Here is a 22559-nt window from a genome sequence, read left to right on the forward strand (position 1 = left end):
GGAAATAATGGTAGTAACAAGAAATTCTTGATAGGAATCACAGTTTGTCTGGTTATGCTGGTTTGTGATGGCAACTACAGTACAGTATATAATACAGTAGAGTCTCACTTATCCAACATAAACGGGCCGGCAGAACGTTGGATAAGTGAATATGTTGGATAATAAGGAGAGATTAAGGAGAAGCCTATTAAACATCAAATTAGGTTATGATTTTACAAATTAAGCACCAAAACATCATGTTATACAACAAATTTGACAGAAAAAGTAGTTCAATAGGCAGTAATGCTACGTAGTAATTATTGTATTTATGAATTTAGCAGCAAAATATCACGATGTATTGAAAACACTGACTACAAAAATGCGTTGGATAATCCAGAATGTTGGATAAGCGAATGTTGGATAAGTGAGACTCTACTGTAAATATTCATTTTTTGTTCAACAATAAATGTGAATTCTTCTTCATGGAAAAATAAGACATCATCTATAAGTCGGTCAATCCTGCCCACCTCCTTCTTGCACTGTGGTGCCCAGAACTGGACTGAAAATAAGACCTAGCACATCTTTGGGAGCAAAAATTAATATAAGACACTGTCTTATTTTCGGGGAAACGCGGTAGCTATATGACTCCTTCTCTCAGCCTTCTCTTCTCCAAGCTAAACATCTCCATTCATAGGAATTCATGGTTTCCAGACCTTTCGGGGGCTCTTCTCCAGCCACGATCGGTCAATCCTGCCCACCTCCTTCTTGCACGGCGGTGCCCAGAACTGGACACAGTTTGATTCCAGGTGAGGTCTGGCCAAAACATGAAGTGGGGTGATTGGCACCCTTGGCAGCCAATGAGAGCGAGAGACGGGCAGCCAGGCCCTCCTTCTGCCAGTGAGGAGGGGGAGATGCTGAGGCGCCAGGCGGAGAGCCGGATTCGGAGGCAGAGGGAGCAGGTGGCAAAGGCAGCGAGAGACAGGCAGAGAGAGAGAGACCGAGGGAGGAGAGCAAGGCAGCAGCATCGCCTGGTGGATGGCTTAGAGGCCCCTCCGCCTCCTCCGGCTTCCCTCATTCGCACCTGGGACACCTGCCCAGACCCTCCCAGGTAAGTGGCATTCTGCAATTCACCTGTCTGTGGAGTGATCGGCTTTGGAGGGAGGTAGCATTTGATTAGGCAAAAAGCTGTGCTCTCTTTGGCACAGTCTTACACTGACCGTGTTGTTTAGGCGGTGTTTTGTATGATTGTGTCCCTTGTCGGGGAGCTTATCATCACCATCATCACCATCACCACCATCACCACCATCACCACAATCACCACCATCACCATCACCAGTCACCATCACCATCATCATCATCATCATCACCATCACCATCACCATCACCATCACCATCACCATCATCACTATCACCATCACCATCACCATCACCATCATCACTATCACCATCACTATCACTATCACTATCACCATCACCATCACCATCACCATCATCTCTATCACTATCACCATCACCATCACCATCATCACTATCACCATCACCATCATCATAATCATCACCATCATCATCACCATCATCACTATCACCATCACCATCACCATCACCATCACCATCATCACTATCACCATCACCATCATCATAATCATCACCATCATCATCACCATCATCACCATCACCATCACCATCACCATCACCATCACCATCATCACTATCACCATCACCATCACCATCACCATCATCACTATCACCATCACTATCACTATCACTATCACCATCACCATCACCATCACCATCATCTCTATCACTATCACCATCACCATCACCATCATCACTATCACCATCACCATCATCATAATCATCACCATCATCATCACCATCACCATCACCATCGTCATCATCATCACCATCACAATAATGTCATCTTCAAAACCATCACAATCATGTCATCTTCAAAACCAACCCAGAATCTTATGTCACCATATTGACGGCACAAGGCTATCTGGGGTCATTCAGGCATCGAAGGTGCTAAAATAAGGCAAGGATCATTTCTTAAACAGATGGAAGAATTCACATTTTAAGACTCCTATATGGCCATAAGTCTTGCTCTCACCTCCATCTATGGCAGGTAGATGCGACTGGGTTGTTCGGTGTGAAGGAAAGGACTCTGCACATGCCCAGAAATGCATGTTTCCACCATACATTCTAAGAGTGGGCTGGGAATTCAATGCACTCGGATGAGATGCTGTGTCCTTCTCTCTCTCGCTTTGCAACCCTTGCCCTTTTCCTTAAGGCGAGTGCCCTTTAAATCCAACCTTCTTCCAAAATGAGACATGGTTTCTATGCATTGGCTGCCTGGTCTCAAGAAAATCTCCATGGCTGCCATAGAGGAGGAGGGAGCCGATTCCTGCCTTTGGGAATGAGCAGATGGGGGGAAAACGGGAGGGAGAAAAACAGAAAATGTTCCATTCCTACCAGAGACAAAACAGAGACAACCCCTTATTCTATACTCGCGACAACCGCACATTTGCTTGGTCTTGATGGCAAAATCTGTACCTTCCAACAAAATCTTTTGCATCGCTTGCCCTTTGATTGAAGTCACCGAAAGGACAGTTTTCTAAGGAAAGAGACAGAGAAAAGCCTTCCAATAGATCCGGATGGGTTTCCGATAGAAAACGTGACGCTTGAAACATGGGTGCTTGCCTTTTCCTTGGGATGCCTTTTGCCTTGGAAGGAATATATTTACAAATCTGACCATTTCTATCCAAAAGGAAAGACTATTTGTGAATCTGATGATTCCGAACCGAAAGGAAAGAATGAATCTCGCCATTCCAGACCAAAAGGAAGGAATGTTTACGAATCTTTCCGAACCAAAAGACTACAGATCTGACCATTTCGAACTAAAAGGGAAGACTGTTGACAAGTGTGATCGCTCTGAACAAAAAGGAAGGAATATTTACTAATCTGCTTGTTGCTAACCAAAAAGAATGGGGTTCCTCTTACTTGGGAAAACCTCCTCCGAGGAATATTGTTGTTGTATGTTTTCTGGGCTGTATGGCCATGTTCCAGAAGCATTCTCTCCTGACTTTTGCCCACATCTATGGCAGGCATCCTCAGAGGTTGTGAGGTATGGAGAAACTAAGCAAGGAAGGTTTATATATCTGTGGAAGTTCCTGGTTGGGAGAAAGAACTCTTGTCTGTTGTAGGCCAGTGTGAATGTTGTAATAAATCAAATAAATAAATTTGTTAGCATTAAATGGCCTTCCCAGCTTCGCATCCTGTCCTGCGGGAATCCTTTGTTCAGAGTCGTTAGCTGCCCCTGATTGATCCCTGTCTGGAATTCTTCTGTTTTCAGAGTGCTGCTCCTTATTTACAGTTCTGATTTTGGAGTTTTTTTAATACAGATTTTGTTCATTTTCATGGTTTATTTTATTTATCTATTTACAACATTTCTACCCCGCCCTTCTCACCCAAGGGGACTCAAGGCGGCTTACAACAACCGGCAAAATTCAATGCCAAACGGATCAATAAAAACAGCAACACATCTAAAACCATTAACAATAATCCATAAAATACATTAGGAGGAGATACGTTCAGACAGGTAAGTTGGACCAGAACCGTTTAGGGCTTTGTAGGTCAAAGTTTATTTTATTTATTTATTACAATATTTATATCCCGCCCTTCTCACCCAACAGGGGACTCAGGGCGGCTTACAATAAAACGCATATATAAAAAATTATACAGTACAATATAAATCAGTTAAAAAATTATAACTGATAAAAACACATTATAAAATGTACAGTGTAGATATGTGAGATTAGATTACACATTGTAAGAAAGGAGAAAGTTTCCTCCTTTCTATTGAAGTTGTCGACATGCTTGTGGATTTCAATGGCTTCTCTGTGTATTCTGACATAATAGTTGTTGCTCAGTTTCTCCATACTTCACAACCTCTGAGGATGCCTGCCATAGATGTGGGCAAAACATCAGGAGAGAATACTTCTGGAACATGGCCATACAGCCCGGAAAACATACAACAACCCTGTGATCCCGGCCATGAAAGCCTTCGACAACACAGTGAGATGTGCATTATCAGCACTATGCGTTATTAAAAAGGTTAACAATGTTATTAATAACGTTATTAGAATAGTTCAATAGCTTTTTCCCGGGTGCAAGCCAAGGACCGAGTGTGCGAATGGGGCACCAGGCCTGGTGACAGCTTCTCTGGGAGACGTTCCAAGGAAAGCAACAGAACATGTGAAACGGAATCACGGCAGCGGCACAACAAGCAAAATGGCACGGCTTGGAACGTGATCCGAAGACGACGATGGTTTCTGAAGTTCTCGCCTCAGATTTGGGAATCATCATGGCTTCAGAGCTGAACAAGCAGAGCTCGTCTACACTATAGAATTAATGTAGTTTGGCACGGCCAAGGCTCAAGGCTATGGGACACAGGGAGTTGTAGTTTTCCTAAAGGTGCATCCACACTGCAGGTGACGCCCATTTGAATTGACATGGCTCAATGTTATTCAGTTTAGTGAGGTGCTGACACTCTTTGGCAGAAAAGGCTGAAGATGTTGCAAAATTGCAATTCCCAATGCCAAGGCTCAAGGCTATGGGGCCCAAGGAGTTGTAGTTTTCCTAAGGGTGCATCTACGCTGCAGATGATGCCCATTTGAATTAACATGGCTCAATGTTATAAGAGTTGCAGTTCAGTGAGGTGCTGGTACTGTTTGACAAGAGACATGGTGGAATGTATCTCACCAACTCCCCAAGGCAGCATCTCCATAGTTCACAGTCTTAGCACTGTGTCCCTTATATAAAGATGCTCTTGCAATGATGTGGAATTGGCACATTATGCACCGTTCAAAGCCGCTATTCTGCTTCTTTGGGGTCTGTATTGCTGGGATTGCTTTGCAGCTGCTTGAGGTTTAAAAATGGCACCTCTTATCCTGAAATAAAGCCTCGTGTCCTGAAATAAAGCAGCCTCATAGCCTCATTTTGTAAGGTCAAAGTTTCCATCCAATTTTGAAAGAGCCAGGAGCACATTTCCTTGCCTTCCACTTGCAAAAGGGGAAAAGTTTGCTCAGTCCCGGAGTCTAGGGTTTGTTCAAGCTTCTGTTCTTCATCCAATAAGCAATGGGTGCATCTACACTGTGCAATTAATGCAGTTTGGCACCACTTTGACTGTCTTGGCTCCATGCTGTGGGATCCTGGGAGTTCTAGTTTTGCAAGGTCTTTATTTAGCCTTCTCTGCCAAAGAGTGCTCTCCAAACAACAACTTCGAGGAGCCTATAGACTCCAGCCGTAGCAATTAAAGTGATAGTGTTGTTGTGTCTTTTCGGGCTGTATGGCCATGATCCAGAAGCATTCTCTCCTGACGTTTTGCCCACATCTATGTCAGTTATCCTCAGAGGTTGTGAGGTACAGTAGAGTCTCACTTATCCAAGACTTGCTTATCCAAGGTTCTGGATTATCCAAGGCATTTTTGTAGTCAATGTTTTCAATACATTATGATATTTTGGTGCTAAATTCATAAATACAGTAATTACAACATAACATTACTGTGTATTGAACTACTTTTTCTGTCAAATTTGTTGTATAACATGATGTTTTGGTGCTTAATTTGTAAAATCATAACCTAATTTGATGTTTAATAGGCTTTTCCTTAATCCCTCCTTATTATCCAACATATTCGCTTATCCAACGTTCTGCCGGCCCGTTTACGTTGGATAAGTGAGACTCTACTGTAATACCAATAATAATAGAGGAAAAAAAAACGTTCTGCTGGCCCATTTAGCTTGGATAAGTGAGACTCTACTGTATATTGGAAAAACTAAGCAAGGAAGGTTTACATATTTGTGGAAGGTTCAGGGTGAGAGAAAGAACTCTTGTCTGTTGGAGGTCAGTGCGAATGTTGTAATTGATCACCTTGATTAGCATTAATGGCCTTGCAAGCTTCATGTCCTGGCTTCTTCCTGCCTGGGGGAATCCTTTGTTCAGAGGCGTTAGCTGCCCCTGATTGATTCATGTCTGGAATCCCTCTGTTTTCAGAGTGTTGTTCCTTATTTACTGTGATGCCAAACTGTATTCATTCCAGGACAAAAAGGGAGGAACTGGGGAATTTCAAAAGTCACCGAAAAAGAGGATCCATGAGGACTTTCCCTGCCAAAGCAGGAAACTTAGGACATATGGATGGCATGACAGAGAAGTGTTACTAAAATTGGTGCCACCTCCACATGAAAAGCCATGAAAACCCATTCCTCCTCCTTTTGCAAATGCAAAATGCAAAGGCTGGTCCTTTTACAATGGTTTCCTGTCCTCGTATGCAAAGAAATTTCCCTGCCGCAGAAAGAAAGCCAGAAAAAAGAGGCAAATTTCTGCAAAGAGGGGGATGCCTTCTGCAGAACTATAAACTTTTGCACATTTGGGTTATATTTGCGGACGACCTTCCTTTCCCAGAAATAGCTTTTTGGAGAGTTTTTGTGGATTGATGCAGAGAGGATACAATGCATGCAAAGCAATAGCAAGGTAAGGAGAACTTGGCAAGTAGTTATGGTGATCTACAGTCAATGAATTGACTTGCTATAGGATTCCCTCCAAGATGCATGGCTTTAGCAACCAGATTTGCAAAATAGGGCTGCTGCCTTCAGCTCCCAATGGCCAGCGGTGATGCAAAGTACGCAAGATACGGACATGAGGAAAATGACAGTGTACGACAAACAGACTTTTTCCATTGCTTGGAGGGGACAAACAACGACTCTGGTTTCAATGGCAGCGGGTTGCATTCCGTCTCTCCCAAAAGCAAGTTGGGCTAACAAGAGAGAAGCTGCAAGGCTTTTCAACCAAAGATTCCCCTAGGTAGCAAGCAGCCAGGCTTTGAAGCAGCCAGGCTATTCATTGCAATTCTAGCAGCCCAAAAAACCATTCCCCTAGAACGCAAGTACCTAAGCCTATTCCATTGTATTCCAGCTCACCAAACACGGATTCCCATAAGAAGAAATTGGCCAGGCTTTGAGCCCGCAAAGCTATTCCCTGCTATTCCATCTGGCCAACAAAGGATTCCCATAAGCCACAGCAATGCATGGCCGGGCACAGCTGCTGCTGCTTCTTCTTCTTCTTCTTCTTCTTCTTCTTCTTCTTATTATTATTATTATTATTATTATTATTATTATATTTTATGACACAGCAAACAAGATAGATATGCTGGATTTCGTACCACAAAATCACAAGTTGAACACTTCCCAAGCATTTAGGACTGTGTGATGTATTTTCGGATGATGTGTGCAGATCCCAGTGCAGATCCCAGGGTGGCCTTTTGCAGTTGGCAGATCATAATTTTGTCAATGTCTATTGTTTTATTATATAATAATAATTATGATCTGCCAACTGCAAAAGGCCATGCTACTGGGATCTGCGCGCATCATCCAAAAATACATCACACAGTCCTAAACACTTGGGAAGGGTTCAACTTGTGATTTTGTGGTACGAAATCCAGCATATCTATCTTGTTTGCTGTGTCATGCAATGTCGTTGTGTCAATAATAATAATAATACAGTAGAGTCTCACTTATCCAACACTCACTTATCCAGAGTTCTGGATTATCCAACGCATTTTTGTAGTCAATGTTTTCAATGCATTGTGTTATTTTGGTGCTAAATTCGTAAATACATTAATTACTACATAGTATTAATGTGTAATGAACTACTTTTTATGTCAAATTTATTGTATAACATGATGTTTTGGTGCTTTATTTGTAAAATCAAAACCCTTTTTTGATGTTTAATAGGCTTTTCCTTAATCTTTCCTTATTATCCAACATATTCGCTTATCCAACGTTCTGCCAGCCCGTTTATGTCGGATAAGTGAGACTCTACTGTAACAATATATTAAATATATAAATTTAATATAATAAATTTATATTATATATTTATAATATATAAATATATAAATATGGGAAGTGTTCGACTTGTGATTTTGTGATACGAAATCCAGCATATCTATCTTGTTTGCTGTGTCATATAACGTCGTTGTGTCAATAATAATAATAATAATAATAATAAATTTATTTTTGTATGCCACCTCCATCTCCCCCAACGGGGACTCGGAGCGGCTCACATGGGGACCAGGCCCAATAAATACATTTAACATCTTAGAGTCATCAATTATACAGCAACATCATAATAAAAACAATTTAAACAGGTCGTGATTAAAAAACATCATTAAAAACACAAAATAATTAGCAGTCATCACATGCCAGTAAAATATAGATATATAAACCTTCCTTGCTTAGTTTTTACAATAGGCCTCACAACCTCTGAGGATGCCTGCTATAGATGTGGGCGAAACATCAGGAGAGAATGCTTCTGGAAGCCCAGAAAACGCACAACAGCCCTGTGATTCCAGCCATGGAAGCCTTTGACAACGCAGACAAGAGTTTTTTCTCCCACCCTGGATATTCCACAGATATATAAAGCTCACTTGCCTAGTTTCCAACAGACCTCACAACCACTGCTATAGATGTGGGTGAAACGTCAGGAGAGAATGCTTCTGGAAAATTCACGGCAACCCAGAGTAAAGATGGTTTATTTGTTTGTTCTTGGCATGTATTTTTCGGCGGGGGAAATGGATTATATATACAAAGTCTGTGAATTTAAGGAGACGCAGAGGGATGAAAGACTCGGCTGGTAGCTCCAGGGAGGCACTGATGCGGATGCTAGGGACAATCAGAGGACCGCTTGTTGCCACGGCAACCGCAGCACCGGTTGCCATAGGTAACCGGGATGGATGGGGAGCTAAAGGATATCCCCTATTTTTCTCCATCTCACCCTTAATATAAATACCCCTAAATGGAGATGTCTTTTCATTCGAGATAGCCAGGCATGGACGGCAGCCTATTCATTATATAAATGTCTCAAAATAGGTCATTTTTTTGGATCTCCGAAAAAAAGGAAATTTGCAGGGACAATTGGAACGCAGCTTCCGGCAGGAAGGGAAACAAAAGGAGGCCCAGGCAGCAGCAAGTGTTTGCTTTTCCATCATCCTTTTTGGAAAAAAATATATGCTGCGTTATAATATTTATTATAATTTATTTACTGTTTGAATGCAAGACTAGCGGTACGGCTATATCAGGCATGGGCAAACTTGGGCCCTCCAGGTGTTTTGGACTCCAATTCCCACAATTCCCAAGGCAGGAGAAAACAAGCTTGCTCCCTCCTCAATATGACTTCCCCTCATATATTGATACATGGTCCTCATCACGTTTCCTCTCTGCCTTCTCTTCTGCAGGCTGAACATGCCCAGCTCTTTAAGCCGCTCCTCATAGGGTTGTTTTCCAGACCCTTGATCATTTCAGTCGCCCTCCTCTGGACACATCTCCCTTCAATTTCAGTGTCCAAAATAGTGTGATTCCAGGTGTGGTCTGTCCAAGGCAGAATAGTGGGGTAGCATGCCTTCCCTGGATCTAGATACTATACTCCTATTTAGGCAGGCCCAAATCCCATTGGATTTTTTAGCCGCCGCATGACATTGTTGGCTCATATTCACCTTCCTGTCCACGAGGACTCCAAGATCTTTTTCACACGTACTGCTGTCTGTTTAAAAGCCTCCAAAGAAGGACCCTCCACCACACTCTGCTGCAGGGAGTTCCACTGCTGAACAGCTCTCTCTGTTACCAATGCCAGGCATCGTCCCCCATTCTGCATCTTTGCATTGCAAGCAGGGTATCTTGCATTTCAATCATATTTAAACCCTGTGGTTCGTATAGAATTAAACGTATCATTCGAAATCATTTAGAACAGTGATTCCCAAAGTGGACGCTGCAGCGATCCAGGAGGGCAATGATGGCACCTATTAGGTGCATTTGGGAGCGGAGCCAGGGGAGGGGCGGGGCCTCTTGCCAAGTACCGGAGACAGGGCTGAGCACCTGAGGGACCTGTTAGGACACAGGGGGCGGAGCTAGAGGAGTGGGTGTGGCTTCTTCCCAAGAGCCCGAGAAAGGGCTGAGCATCTATATCTCTCCTGAGGCACTTGTTGGGACACAGAGGGCGGAGCTAGGGAAGGGGGCGGGGCCTCCTTCCAAGAGCCCGAGACAGGGCTGAGCCTCTATACCTCTCCTGAGAGGCCTTTTAGGACTAAAGGGCGGGGCTAGGGGTGGGGGCGGGGCCTCTTCCCAAGAGCGCGAGACAGGGCTGAGCCTCTGTATACCTGCCATGAGGCGCTTGTTAGAACACGGGGGCGGGGTATAGAGGTTCAGCCCTGTCAGGCACTTGGGAAGAGGCCCCGCCCCTTCCTCTAGTCCCGCCCCCTGTGTCCAGGACAGGGCTAGAAGCTCAGCCCTGCCTCAGAGCTCGTAACTCCGCCCATCCCAGTCCGGGACACCCATCTGTGGCCCCGCCCACTTCCCCCTCCCAGCCCTGCATCTTAGACTAGGGGAGAGGCTCAGCCCCGCCCTCTTCAGCAGGAGCCACTCCCACCCCTCTAAGCCACGCCCCCCCCTTTCCAGGGGGCACTGAGTCATCTTTTTTTCTGGAAAGGGGGTGGCAGGCCAAACCACTGATTTATAACATAAATCTGAAGCCAAGAAGAAAAGCAGTACAGCCCATGATGAAAAAAAAAACTTCTTTCCTTGTAGATCCATTCCCCAAAGTGTTCTGTAATAAAAAGGTCCTCACCTGCTGATGGGAAAAACAGGGCTGGCTGCTATTTTGAGAGGAAAAGAGCCGTAGGAGTGATGAGGAAATGACACGAAACACAAACAGTTCTGATATTGAAATGCCCCTTAAAGGTGCCTTTGGATGCATCTACACCAGGTATGAGCAAACCTAGGAGCCCCGGTGGCGAAGTGTGTTAAAGCACGGAGCTGCTGAACTTGCAGACCGAAAGGTCCCAGGTTCAAATCCCGGGAGCGGAGTGAGCGCCCGCTGTTAGCTCCAGCTTCTGCCAACCTAGCAGTTCAAAAACATGCCAATGTGAGTAGATCAATAGGTACTGCTCCAGTGGGAAGGTAATGGCGTTCCATGCAGTCATGCCAGCCACATGACCTTGGAGGTGTCTACGGACAATGCCGACTCATCGGCTTAGAAATGGAGATGAGCACCAACCCCCAGAGTCAGACATGGCTGGACTTAACACCTTTACCTTTACCTAGGCGCTTTAAATAACAATGCATGGATACTTGCAGATCCAGCGATGGGCAAGCACAACAGCAAGCTGGCTCCAGAGATGCTGGACGACCTGGTGAGGAGCACGGAGTTCAATGAACAGGAGCTGAAGCAGTGGTACAAGGGTTTCCTGAAGGACTGCCCCACGGGGATCCTCAACCTGGAGGAGTTCCAGCAGCTCTACATCAAGGTAAAGTGGCCCAAGGAAGGCCGGAGGGCCACTCTTTCTGTTGGGAGGAAGGAGGAGATTCATGTCAGCCTGGGGAGTGGCGCCCATTGAGCGAAAGATGCACAGACATTGTAGAAAATGAATGCAGTTTGAACCCATTTTGTTCCATGGCCCAATGTTATGATTCCACGTTCTCGCCTCAGGGTGCATCAATGCTCTGGAATGAACTTATTTATTTATTTTACTACATTTATATTCCACCCTTCTCACCCCAAAGGGGACTCAGAGCGGTTTACAAATCATATGTACCGTATATACTTGAGTATAAGCAGACCTGAATATACCCTGTTTCCCCTAAAATAAGACATCCTCAGAAAATAAGACCTAGTAGAGATTTTGCTGAATTGCTAAATATAAGGCCTCCCCGCAAAAGTAAGACCTAGCACCGTTTGTGTTTGGAAGCAGGCCCGCCGAACAGAACACCAGAGCATGCAGGTTTGGTAAATGTACGTACCATAGATTGTTGTACATGGAAATAATGGTAGTAACAAGAAATTATTGATAGGATTCACAGTTTTTCTGGTTATGCTGGTTTGTGATGACAACTACTGTACAGTATATAATAAATGTTCATTTTTTTTGTTCAACAATAAATGTGAATTCTTCTTCATGGAAAAATAAGACATCCCCTGAAAATAAGACCTAGAGCATCTTTGGGAGCAAAAATTAATATAAGACACTGTCTTATTTTCGGGGAAACACGGTAATAATAATAATAATAATAATAACTTTATTCTTATACCCCGCCCCATCTCCCCGAAGAGACTCGGGGCGGCTTACATGTGGCCATGCCTGGACACATCAGCACAAAATCAAAACAAAAACAATAAGCAAATCAGCCAACAATAAAATATCAACATGGATAAAAACAGTCATAAAAGGTCAATATACAAAATAAAATGTTAAAATCATGAGTTGGATCAAAAGATCTGGGCAAAGGTGCAGAAAAAAATATAAGCTGAGGCACCTAATTTTGCCACAAAAAAACTGGGAAAACATTGACTCCAGTATAAGCCGAGGGTGGTAAATTTCAAATTAATATTATTATATAGTATTATTATTATAATTCTGTTTGATGTCACTTTAACTGCCATGGTTCGATGCTACGCCATCCTGAGAGCTGGAGTTTTGCAAACCTTTGGTCTTCCTGCCCAAAAGTTCTGGAGCCTGACCAAACTATAACTCCCAGGTTTCCGTGGCATTGAGTTGTGGCAATTAAAGGGGTGTCAAACTATATGAATTCTAGGTAAAGATAAAGATTTTCATATGCGTCTTTTCCAAGCCCCGTGAATTGTGCCCCTTGAAGATGGAGAATGCATATACAGTAGAGTCTCCCTTATCCAACCTTCGCTTATCCAACGTTCTGTATTATCCAACACAGTCTGCCTTTTAGAAGTCAGTGTTTTTGTAGTTAATGTTTCCAATACACTGCAATGTTTTGGTGCTAAATTTGTAAATACAGTAATTTCTACACAACACTGCAGTGTATTGAACTGCTTTTTCTGTGAATTTGCTGTAAGACATTGTGTTTTGGTGCTTAATTTGTAAAATCATAACGTATTTGACACTTAATAAGCATTTCCTTAATCCCTCCTTATTATCCAACATTTTCACTTATCCAACGTTCTGCCGGCCCGTTTATGTTGGATAAGCGAGACTCTACTGTATACTTCACTTCTTCACTTCACTTCACTTTATTTCTTAATTAGTCGCTCTCCACCAGAGTGCTCCGAGCGACTTACAATTTAAAATATCATTTCACAATATAAAAACATTCAACATTAACTATTTGGCAAATTAGAATACTGTAGAATGAATGCAGTTTGGCACCACTTGAACTGCCATGGCTCAGTGCAATGGAATCCTGGGAGTTTGTAGTTTGGTAGAGAAGGCTTGGAAAACTATAACTCCCAGGATCCCATAAGACTGAACCATGATAATTGAAGTGGTACCAAACTGCATGCATTCCACAGTGCAGATGCAGCCTGTGATTCCCTCGGGGAGATAGGGTGGGATAAAAATAAAGTTTATTATTATTATTATTGTTCTTTCCATGCCAGTTCCCCTCCTCTCCGCATCTCTCCTTGTGATGCTTCTTGCTCTCCGCTCTTCTCTCCTGGCAGTTCTTCCCTTACGGTGATGCCTCCAAGTTCGCACAGCACGCTTTCAGAACCTTTGACAAGAACGGCGATGGCACCATCGACTTCCGGGAGTTCATCTGCGCCCTTTCGGTCACTTCACGGGGCAGCTTTGAGCAGAAGCTGAACTGGGCCTTCGAGATGTACGACTTGGACGGCGACGGCAAGATCACCCGCCTGGAGATGCTGGAGATCATTGAGGTACAGCGGCTTCCTCCTTCGGGGACTGTTCCTGGTTTGAAAGTGTTATTTCCTGTTTAATTGCACGGTCCTTACTTTGGAAGTAGTTGCTCTACTCCAGAAACTTTGTTTTTGTGGCTGCCACAAACTAGGTTGAGTTGGTTGAGCCCCTATGAGATCTACTCCCCTGTTTAAGGAGCTCCACTGGCTGCCGTTCATCTTCCGGTCCCAATTCAAGGTGCAGACCATCATTTATAAAGCCCTAAACGGTTTGGGACCCGCCTACCTTCGTGACCGTATCTCCTACCATAAACCTGCCCGACCTCTCCGATCATCAGGGGAGGCCCTCCTGTCGCCACTACCTATATCTCAGGCTCACCTTGTAGGAACAAGGGAGAGGGCCTTTTCTGCGGTGGCCCCTCGCTTGTGGAACTCGCTGCCCATTGAAATCAGGCAAGCCCCCACCCTTTTAGCCTTCAGGAAAGATTTAAAAACATGGCTCTTCCGGTGTGCTTTCGGAGAGTAAATGTTCTATGCTACTCCCCCCCGATATTTATCCTCTAGACTGGTTCACTATCTGATGTCCCGTCCCTCGAGGTTTTATTCTGATCCCTTTCTCACCCAGAATTTTAATTTTTTAATCTAGCTTTTAAATGTAGTATTCATGCGGCCCGCTCGTGTTATATTGCTGTTTTGATCTTATGTTGTACTGTTTATTTTATGTAATGTATTATTTAATTGTATTATGTTATGGTTTACTGTATTGTCTTGGGCATGGCCCCATGTAAGCCACCCCGAGTCCCCATTGGGGAGATGGTGGCGGGGTATAAATAAAGTTTTATTATTATTATTATTATTATTCATTGAAAAACTAGTCCAAAAAGTGTCGCAGGATGTCCTGCAGAAACAAGGTTTTTTGCACTTTAATAAATTGTTTCCATGTTTTTAGGACAAAACCAATTAGGAAATAATATTTATAACCCAGGAACAAAAACTCTGTTACATAGTGTTATTAAAATAAAAGTTCCATCTTGTCTCTTTACATCAGCTGGAGGCCCCTCCCTGCAATAACATGCTATGCTAGTTTTATATATATGTATACACACACACACACACGCACACACATATATATGTGTGTGTGTGTGTGTGTGTGTGTGTGTGTGTGTGTGTGTATATATATATATATATATATATATATATATATATATATATATACACACACACACACAATATAATTTACAATAATATATAATAACTAGCTGTGCCCAGCCACACGTTGCTGTGGCGTTGTCCGGTGGTGTTGGTGAGAAATTGTTGAGGTAGTGGTGGTATTGAATGTCTGTTGTATGGTTGTCTTTATGTTTAGTATGCACACTGAAGTGGATTATATGGCAGTGTGGAGTCAAGATAATCCAGTTCAAAGCAGATAATATAAGATTCTAAATAGGTTATATAGCTGTGTGGAAGGGCCTTGAGTCTACATTGCCATATAATCCAGTTAAAATCTGATAATCTGCGGAAGAGGCCTAAGTGAGGCCTAACTGTGTCTGTCCCCTGGGCTGAGTAGGTTGCTAGGAGACCAAGTGGGTGGAGCTTAGCCTTCAAACTGGCAGCAATTGGATAAAAACTATTATTCCTCTCTCTCTAATTAGGACTTTATTTTTCTTTTCTTTTTGTTGTATCAACCTAGAGCTGTGAATAATGGGTTGTGTTGTCAAATTTCGAGGTTGGGGGGCCTGTAGTTTTGTTGTTTTGTCCGCTGCCCTGATGCCACCACTCTTTTATATATATAGATTACAGTAGAGTCTCACTTTTCCAACATAAACGGGCCGGCAGAATGTTGGATAAGCGAATATGTTGGATAATAAGGAGGGATTAAGGGAAAGCCTCGTTATCAGACTGAGAACTGTCCTCCTTTTCTAAGTCAATTTGCACCTGGCTAGTTTCAGTATCAGTATCAACAACATCATTCCTACATTCCTACAACAACATCATCAGGCAGGCCCCTACCCTCCTCTCCTGCCCGAAGAGCTTAAAAACCTGGCTCTTCCAAAAGGCCTTCAATGTTTAATTGTTGCTGGATTGATCTATCTGTCCATTCCATAATAGTCCCATTGTTGTTGTCTTGTCATTTTATACCGCACTTTATTGTCCATTCAACTGTGAAATTTCCTTTCCCCATTTCGTAACACTCTGCACTTTGCCTGGGATCTACGACTTAGTCTCCTGTTTTTAATACTGTATCCTGCTTGTTGATTTTAATGTTTTTATTGATGTTGATGTTTTTTACTGGGGTAATTGTTTTATTGCTTTGTTACTGTTATTTGCTTGTTTTATCGGGCCAGGCCCCATGTAAGCCGCCCCGAGTCCCTTCGGGGAGATGGGGCGGGGTATAAAAATAAAGTTATTATTATTATTATTATTATTGACACAACGACGTTGTATGACACAGCAAAGAAGATAGATATGCTGGATTTCGTTTCACAAAATCACAAGTCGAACACTTCCCAAGTGTCTAGGACTGTGTGATGTATTTTCGGATGATGCGTGCAGATCCCAGCAGGGTGGCCTTTTGCAGTTGGCAGATCGTAATTTTGTCAATGTCTATTGTTTCCAAATGCCGGCTGAGATCTTTTGGCACGGCACCCAGTGTGCCCATCACCACCGGGACCGCCTGCACTGGTTTCTGCCAGAGTCTTTGAAGTTCAATCTTGAGGTCCTGATAGCGGCTGAGTTTTTCCTGTTGTTTTTCATCAATGCAACTGTCACCTGGGATGGCAACATCAATGATCTAAACCTTGTTCTTTTCTACAACTGTGATGTCTGGTGTGTTGTGTTCCAGAACTTTGTCAGTCTGGATTCGGAAGTCCCACAGTATCTTTGCGTGTTCATTTTCCACAACCATTGCAGGTTTGTGATCCCACCAGTTCTTTACTGCAGGGAGGTGGTACTTGAGGCATAAGTTCCAATGAATCATTTGGGCCACAGAGTTGTGCCTCTGTTTGTAGTCTGTCTGTGCAATTTTCTTACAGCAGCTGAGGATATGATCAATGGTTTCGTCGGTTTCCTTGCACAGTCTTATTATTATTATTATTATTATTATTATTATTATTATTATTATTATTATTCCTTGCTGTGGGAAAATGAACTGGCACTCTCTGTTCCTCGTCTTCTACAACAGGGACATTTTGAACTTGAATCCCATCATCCTCATGAGAGTCAATCTGAGGTTCCAACTGAGTCACAACACAGTCTTGGCCATCCTCTAACAGTCCCCCTCCTCTCTTTTAGGCCATTTACAAGATGGTGGGCACCGTCATCATGATGAGGATGAACCAAGACGGCCTGACCCCGCAGCAGCGTGTGGACAAGATCTTTGCCAAGATGGACAAAGACAAGGATGACCAGATCAGCCTGGAGGAGTTCAAGGAAGCGGCCAAGAGCGACCCCTCCATCGTCCTGCTGCTGCAGTGCGACATGCAGAAGTAGAGGGGCTTCACCTCCGGTCCCCCTCCAAATCCCCCAGCCTTGCGTTTCCAATCCATCCGTCCATCTTCCTCCTCCTCCTCGGAGCTGCAGGCCTCGCTCTCGGAGGCAGGAGGGGCCTCATCTGCATGGTCTTCTAGGTCCCCGGAGAAGCTCCCCAACATCGATAAGGCTCTATCTTTTGGGGAGTGGGGTCTGTCAGAGTGGGTCCCCCTTCCTGAGCCCTCCATCCCTTCTCCTAGACCCGTCTCCTTTCCCCCAACCCAAGACCCTCCTCCAAATCTACCTGTTTGACGGCCTGCCGAAATCCATGACCCATGGTGCAATGACCCGCGAGGTCTTGCAACCCCGAAGCCCCGCTCTCCTTAAGCTCAGCTGTCGCTTGCTGTATTATGGTGCATCTCTTTCCCCTGGTGACCCTCTCGCATCATCTTCAGGTGGGGATTTTCACACCCGTTCGTTCCCCTTCTATCCCAGGACCCTTAAAACCCCAAATGATTCCTTTCAAACCTTCCTCGTCCCATCCTTGTTTTGCTTTGGTGAAAGCTTATAGTTTCTTTCCCACCGGCAATGGGGTGTCCCTGCAGCTTTCCGTAAGGTCCGAACAAAGTGGACTCGTGCTGATGCTGTTGCTTCTAAGTCGGAATTATCGGAGCGGATAATATAAATAGTATAGCGGAGATATCTCGTGGCATATGTGAAGAATTGCAAAGAGGATCCTTTTCTGCATTGGCTTCTTCTTGCTCTGTAAATCTGTACGCTTAAGCACCAGTGGGAGGGATGTGCTTTTTAAAAGGGCTGGGGGTGCATGGTGACACTACATTTTAGGGGTCCAATGGGGTTAGGGTCTGCTTTCTGGTCTCCGAATGCCCTTTCTCCCATTCTGAGCCAAGGAGGAAGGTTTGGGGATTTCAAAAGTGTTTCCAACCTAAAGGAATATATATATATATATATATATATATATATATATATATATATATATATACATACACACACACACACACACACACACACACACACACACACACACACATACACACACACACACACACACACACACACACACACACACACTAGCTGTGCCCAGCCACGCGTTGCTGTGGTGAAGTATGGTGGTATGAGAAATAAAGTATCTTATATTATCTGCTTAGAACTGGATTATATGAGGCCCCTTCTACACAGCTGTATAAAATGCACACTGAAGTGGATTATATGGCAGTGTGGAGTCAAAATAATCCCGTTCAAAGCAGATAATATAAGATTATAAATGGGTTACATAGCTGTGTGGAAGGGCCTTGAGTCTGCACTGCCATATAATCCAGTTAAAATCAGATAATTTGTATTTTATAGGCAGTGTGGAAGAGGCCTCAGGCCTAACTGTGCCTGTCCCCTGGACTGAATAGGTTGCTAGGAGACCAAGTGGGCGGAGCTTAGCCCTCTAACTGGCAGCAATTGGATAAAAACGATTATTCCTTTCCCTCTAATTAGGACTTTATTTTTTCTTTTCTTTTTGTTGTATCAACCTAGAGCCGTGGATGCTGGGTTGTGTTGTCAAATTTTGAGGTTGGGGGGCCTGTAGTTTTGTTGTTTTGCCTGCTGCCCTGATGCCATCACTCTTTTATATATATAGATATAAAGAAGAGGTTTGCCTTTGCCTCCCTTTGAGGCTGAGAGAGTGCGAATCGGTGAAAGGAGATTCCACCTGAACATCAGGAAGAACTTCCTCACCGTGAGAGCTGTTCAGCAGTGGAACTCTCTGCCGCGGAGTGTGGTGGAGGCTCCTTCTTTGGAGGCTTTTAAGCAGAGGCTGGATGGCCATCTGTCGGGGGTGCTTTGAATGCGATTTCCTGCTTCTTGGCAGGGGGTTGGACTGGATGGCCCATGAGGTCTCTTCCAACTCTACTATTCTATGATTCTATAAGTGGGTTTCAGGCCTGAACAGGGATTGGAACCCAGTTTTCCAGAATTGTAATCCAATGCTCAAAGCATGGCTAGCTCCTATGCTGATGTATACAATAGAAGGGGAAAAGACCTTGAAAGTTGCCAAATAAACTAATATTTCGAGGGACCAAATTGGGGGGAAAGCAGATACCACTGCCATAAGAAAATAAGCCCTGCCTTTGGTTCATTTGGGGAGACCAGTGGGAACAAAAGGTTGAAAAATAACAAAGGGTTCAGATTTTCTTTAATGATGTTTTGGCCCAAGTTTGTCTTTTTGCCCTTTTGGTCACTATAGTGCTGCCCCATGTAAAGAGATATTGCTTGGATTCAGGTCTTTGGAGGTTTACATTACAATAATCTGAGACCAGGACCCCTGAACCCCCATTGAAATGCAAAACCACAAAAAAATGCCTGGGAATCTGGTGGTATCTCCTTCTCGGGGATTGAGGTGTTAAGCAGAGACTGCATGGCCATCTGTCAGGATGGGTTAGATTGTTTCTTCGTGTCAGAATGGAATCAGACTGGATGGCCTTGAGGATCCCTTGCAAATGTCGTAATATAATACACTGCCTAGGAGTCCAATGGGGGTCTCTTTCTTTGCCAGTTTTTAAGCAGAGGCTGTATGGACATCTGTCGGGAGGGCTTGGATTGGGTCTTCTTACCTTGGACTGGATGGAACTTGGGGTCTTTCCCAACTTTATTCATTCTAAATAAATCACTATTTTTTATTTTTCTCTCTAGGACTTTCTAGGTCTCCCAGCACGACACTAATATAGGGTCGCATTGGAAGAGCTAAAGACTCCTACTGCCTCATCACACTAGAGCATGAATCCACTTTAAATCCAGTTTCTGCCTCCTGCAGAATTCTGGGGTTTGTAGTTTGATAAGGCCCAGGACCTGTCTGGCTGAGCAGTTTGAAGCTCCCTCTCTAAAGTGGGCCCAAACTTTTGGCCCATTCTAGGATACGAGTTGATATAACCCGATCTATTCGTTGGATTAATGTGAAGTTGAATACAGACTGGCTCTGACCTTTGGTACAGTGCTACTGGCCCTGTTGTAATGGTCACACAGTCTTTTACTGCTTTAATTGGGTATGATATTGGTTTTTAAATGTGTTTTTACGATTGTTGGCTTTTACTATATTTTGTATTATATGTGGCATTAATCTTTCCATTATGTAAGACCGCTTTGGGTCCCCCTGTGAGAGAAGAGCGGTATATAAAATAAAATAAAATAAAATAAAATAAAATAAAGTGGATTTAAAGTGGATCCAAGCTCTAGTGTGATGAAGTCCCTAGCGCATATTTTTTTTGCAAATCTTCAGGTCCTCCAGGCGCTAGGGATTCCTAGGAGAATCAAATCCACAGTTGCCCAAACCACAATGGTGAAAGGTTGACTGTAAACACTAGACATGTCCAAAAAATTGTTTTGAATCGTATATCGGAATTATTTCGGATTGTTTTCACTTTTTGATACGCATTCCAAGACATTGTCTCACAGCGCAACCAGCAATGTAATTCGAACCATTAGTGGACCATTCTCTAATTGTCTCTTAATGTTTTGTTAATTCCCCCCCCCCAAATTTTTTAAAATATATTTTAAATTTTTTTTGTTTCTGCAACCTACCTTGAATGGGAACTTAGCGCAGCCTAACATGGCTGCCGCTCCCCGGCCAATCAGAAGCTTCCACGATGGACGCAAAGGTGGGGGCTAACGTCCTCTGCGTCCACATGGAAGATTGCCATACAAGCCTGGTGTGTAGCGATTGCGCATGCGCATCTGTCATTTTAGAAACATTTAGAATCATTACGAATTTTCGGAAATATCCAAAATTTTGGGGTGAAAAAAATCGGAAATGCTTTCTATATCGAAGCGCCAGCGCCCCCTACTTTAGAAACGAGAATTGAAACATTTTTTTCATCGATCGGACATGCCTAGTAAACACAACAGAAAGACCTTAACACCAGCCAAGGAGATGGTGAGAAGTATGGAAGAGGTCGGGCATGAGAGGAGATGGAGGCTGTTTGGTCCCACTTTGGGGTGCATCTCCACTGCAGGACTAATGCAGATTGATACCACTTGAACTGCCATGGCTCTGTGCGATGGAATTCATTGGCAGAGAAGGTGGAAGACCTTGCAAAACGGCAACTCCCAGGACTCCATAGCCTTGAGACCTTGCAGTTCAAGTGGAGTCGAACCGCAGTGTAGATAATGCATCCCTTGTTGTTGCTCTGAAAACAGTAAGACTGGGGCTTCTCTGAACATATCCATGTACAATGCTGATCTCTTTTGGGTATTTTTTTTTTTTTTGCGGGGGGCGGAGGGAGGGGTTGGGGTCAATGTCCAAATGGCTACCTCTGTCCTTCGGTGTCCCTGCCCTGGACTGAAGAGCCTTCTTCTTCTTCTTGGAGATGCGTCCCGTCGCTTGTCGTGGTTCTGAATATCGTAATAACTGTTTAGAAACTGTGATGTTCATAGACAGAAAGAGATATACACACACACATGGAGCGAGAGAGAGAGATTATCTCTTTTTTATATAAAAATGGATGAAAAATAAAATGGGTCTCATGTAAGAGGAATGTCATGTGTCTTAGTTTCTTGCATTATTGGAAGAAGGGAGAGAAATGGGTATGACTCCTGTATCTCCAAATCTGGACCTTGTAGATATGGAAATAAAGCTTGCTTTCTGCTGCCCCAGAGATCGGAACACAAACCAATGGATTCCAATTAAGATAAGAAATTGAACCTAAATATATCTATAGATAGATTAGATCAGGGGTCCCCAAACTAAGGCCCGGGGGCCGGATGCGGCCCTCCGAGGTCATTTACCTGGCCCACGCCCTCAGTTTTATAATATAATATATTCTATATACATATACTATTGATAATAATATTATAATGTCATACAATATAACACTAATAATAATACCATATAATAATATTAATTATATATTCTATATTACATATAATATTACTAATAATATTAGAGTATAGTGGTATAGTTCAATATAGTAATATATAATGCTAATATTGTGCTATGCTAATCATATAATATATTGTATGTACATATAATTTGTAAGCCACTCTGAGTCCCCTTTGGGGTGAGAAGGGTGTGATACAAATGTAGTAAATAAATGCAGTAAATAATAAATAAATAAATAAATTTTAGACTTGGGCTCACCAAAAGTCTGAAATGACTTGAAGGCACACAACAACAACAACAACAACAACAACAACAACAACCCTAATTCACTTGACTATCTCATTGGCCAGAAGCAGGACCACACTTCCCATTGAAATCTTGATAAATGTATGTTGGTTAAAATTGTTTTTATTTTTAAATATTGTATTGTTCTTTCATTGTTGTTGTTGTTGTTGTTGTTGTTGTTGTTGTTGTTGTTTTTGCACTACAAATAAGATATATGCAATGTGCATCGGAATTTGTT

The 22559-nt window shown here is 43.2% G+C and overlaps 2 protein-coding genes across 2 annotated transcripts in view; one reads left to right on the forward strand and one right to left on the reverse strand.

Moving 5' to 3' along the window:
* LOC100556146 (CYFIP-related Rac1 interactor A) overlaps window positions 1-1054 on the reverse strand; it is a 56242-nt gene extending 55188 nt beyond the window's left edge. Inside the window, exon 1 of the mRNA XM_062962733.1 lies at window positions 693-1054. Coding sequence (XP_062818803.1) covers window positions 693-1054 — 362 coding nt within the window. The remainder of the gene's footprint in view (window positions 1-692) is intronic.
* hpcal4 (hippocalcin like 4) lies at window positions 945-21692 on the forward strand. Its single transcript, XM_003227379.4, has 4 exons — window positions 945-1087; window positions 11160-11329; window positions 13492-13707; window positions 16978-21692. Exons 2-4 carry the CDS (start codon window positions 11168-11170, stop codon window positions 17173-17175), a joined length of 576 nt encoding a protein of 191 aa, XP_003227427.1. The 5' UTR covers window positions 945-1087; window positions 11160-11167; the 3' UTR covers window positions 17176-21692.
* The last annotated feature ends 867 nt before the right edge of the window (window positions 21693-22559 follow it).

This window comes from Anolis carolinensis, unplaced genomic scaffold (assembly GCF_035594765.1).
Source record: "Anolis carolinensis isolate JA03-04 unplaced genomic scaffold, rAnoCar3.1.pri scaffold_10, whole genome shotgun sequence".
NCBI classification, from domain to species: domain Eukaryota; kingdom Metazoa; phylum Chordata; class Lepidosauria; order Squamata; family Dactyloidae; genus Anolis; species Anolis carolinensis.

Bases quoted from the DNA above. Each gene is read 5' to 3' on its own strand.
- hpcal4 (XM_003227379.4), top strand. From the start codon at position 11,168: ATGGGCAAGCACAACAGCAAGCTGGCTCCAGAGATGCTGGACGACCTG. The intron at 11,330-13,491 runs GTAAAGTGGCCC...CTCTCCTGGCAG, and splicing joins TCCAGCAGCTCTACATCAAG to TTCTTCCCTTACGGTGATGC. The intron at 13,708-16,977 runs GTACAGCGGCTT...CCTCTCTTTTAG, and splicing joins AGATGCTGGAGATCATTGAG to GCCATTTACAAGATGGTGGG.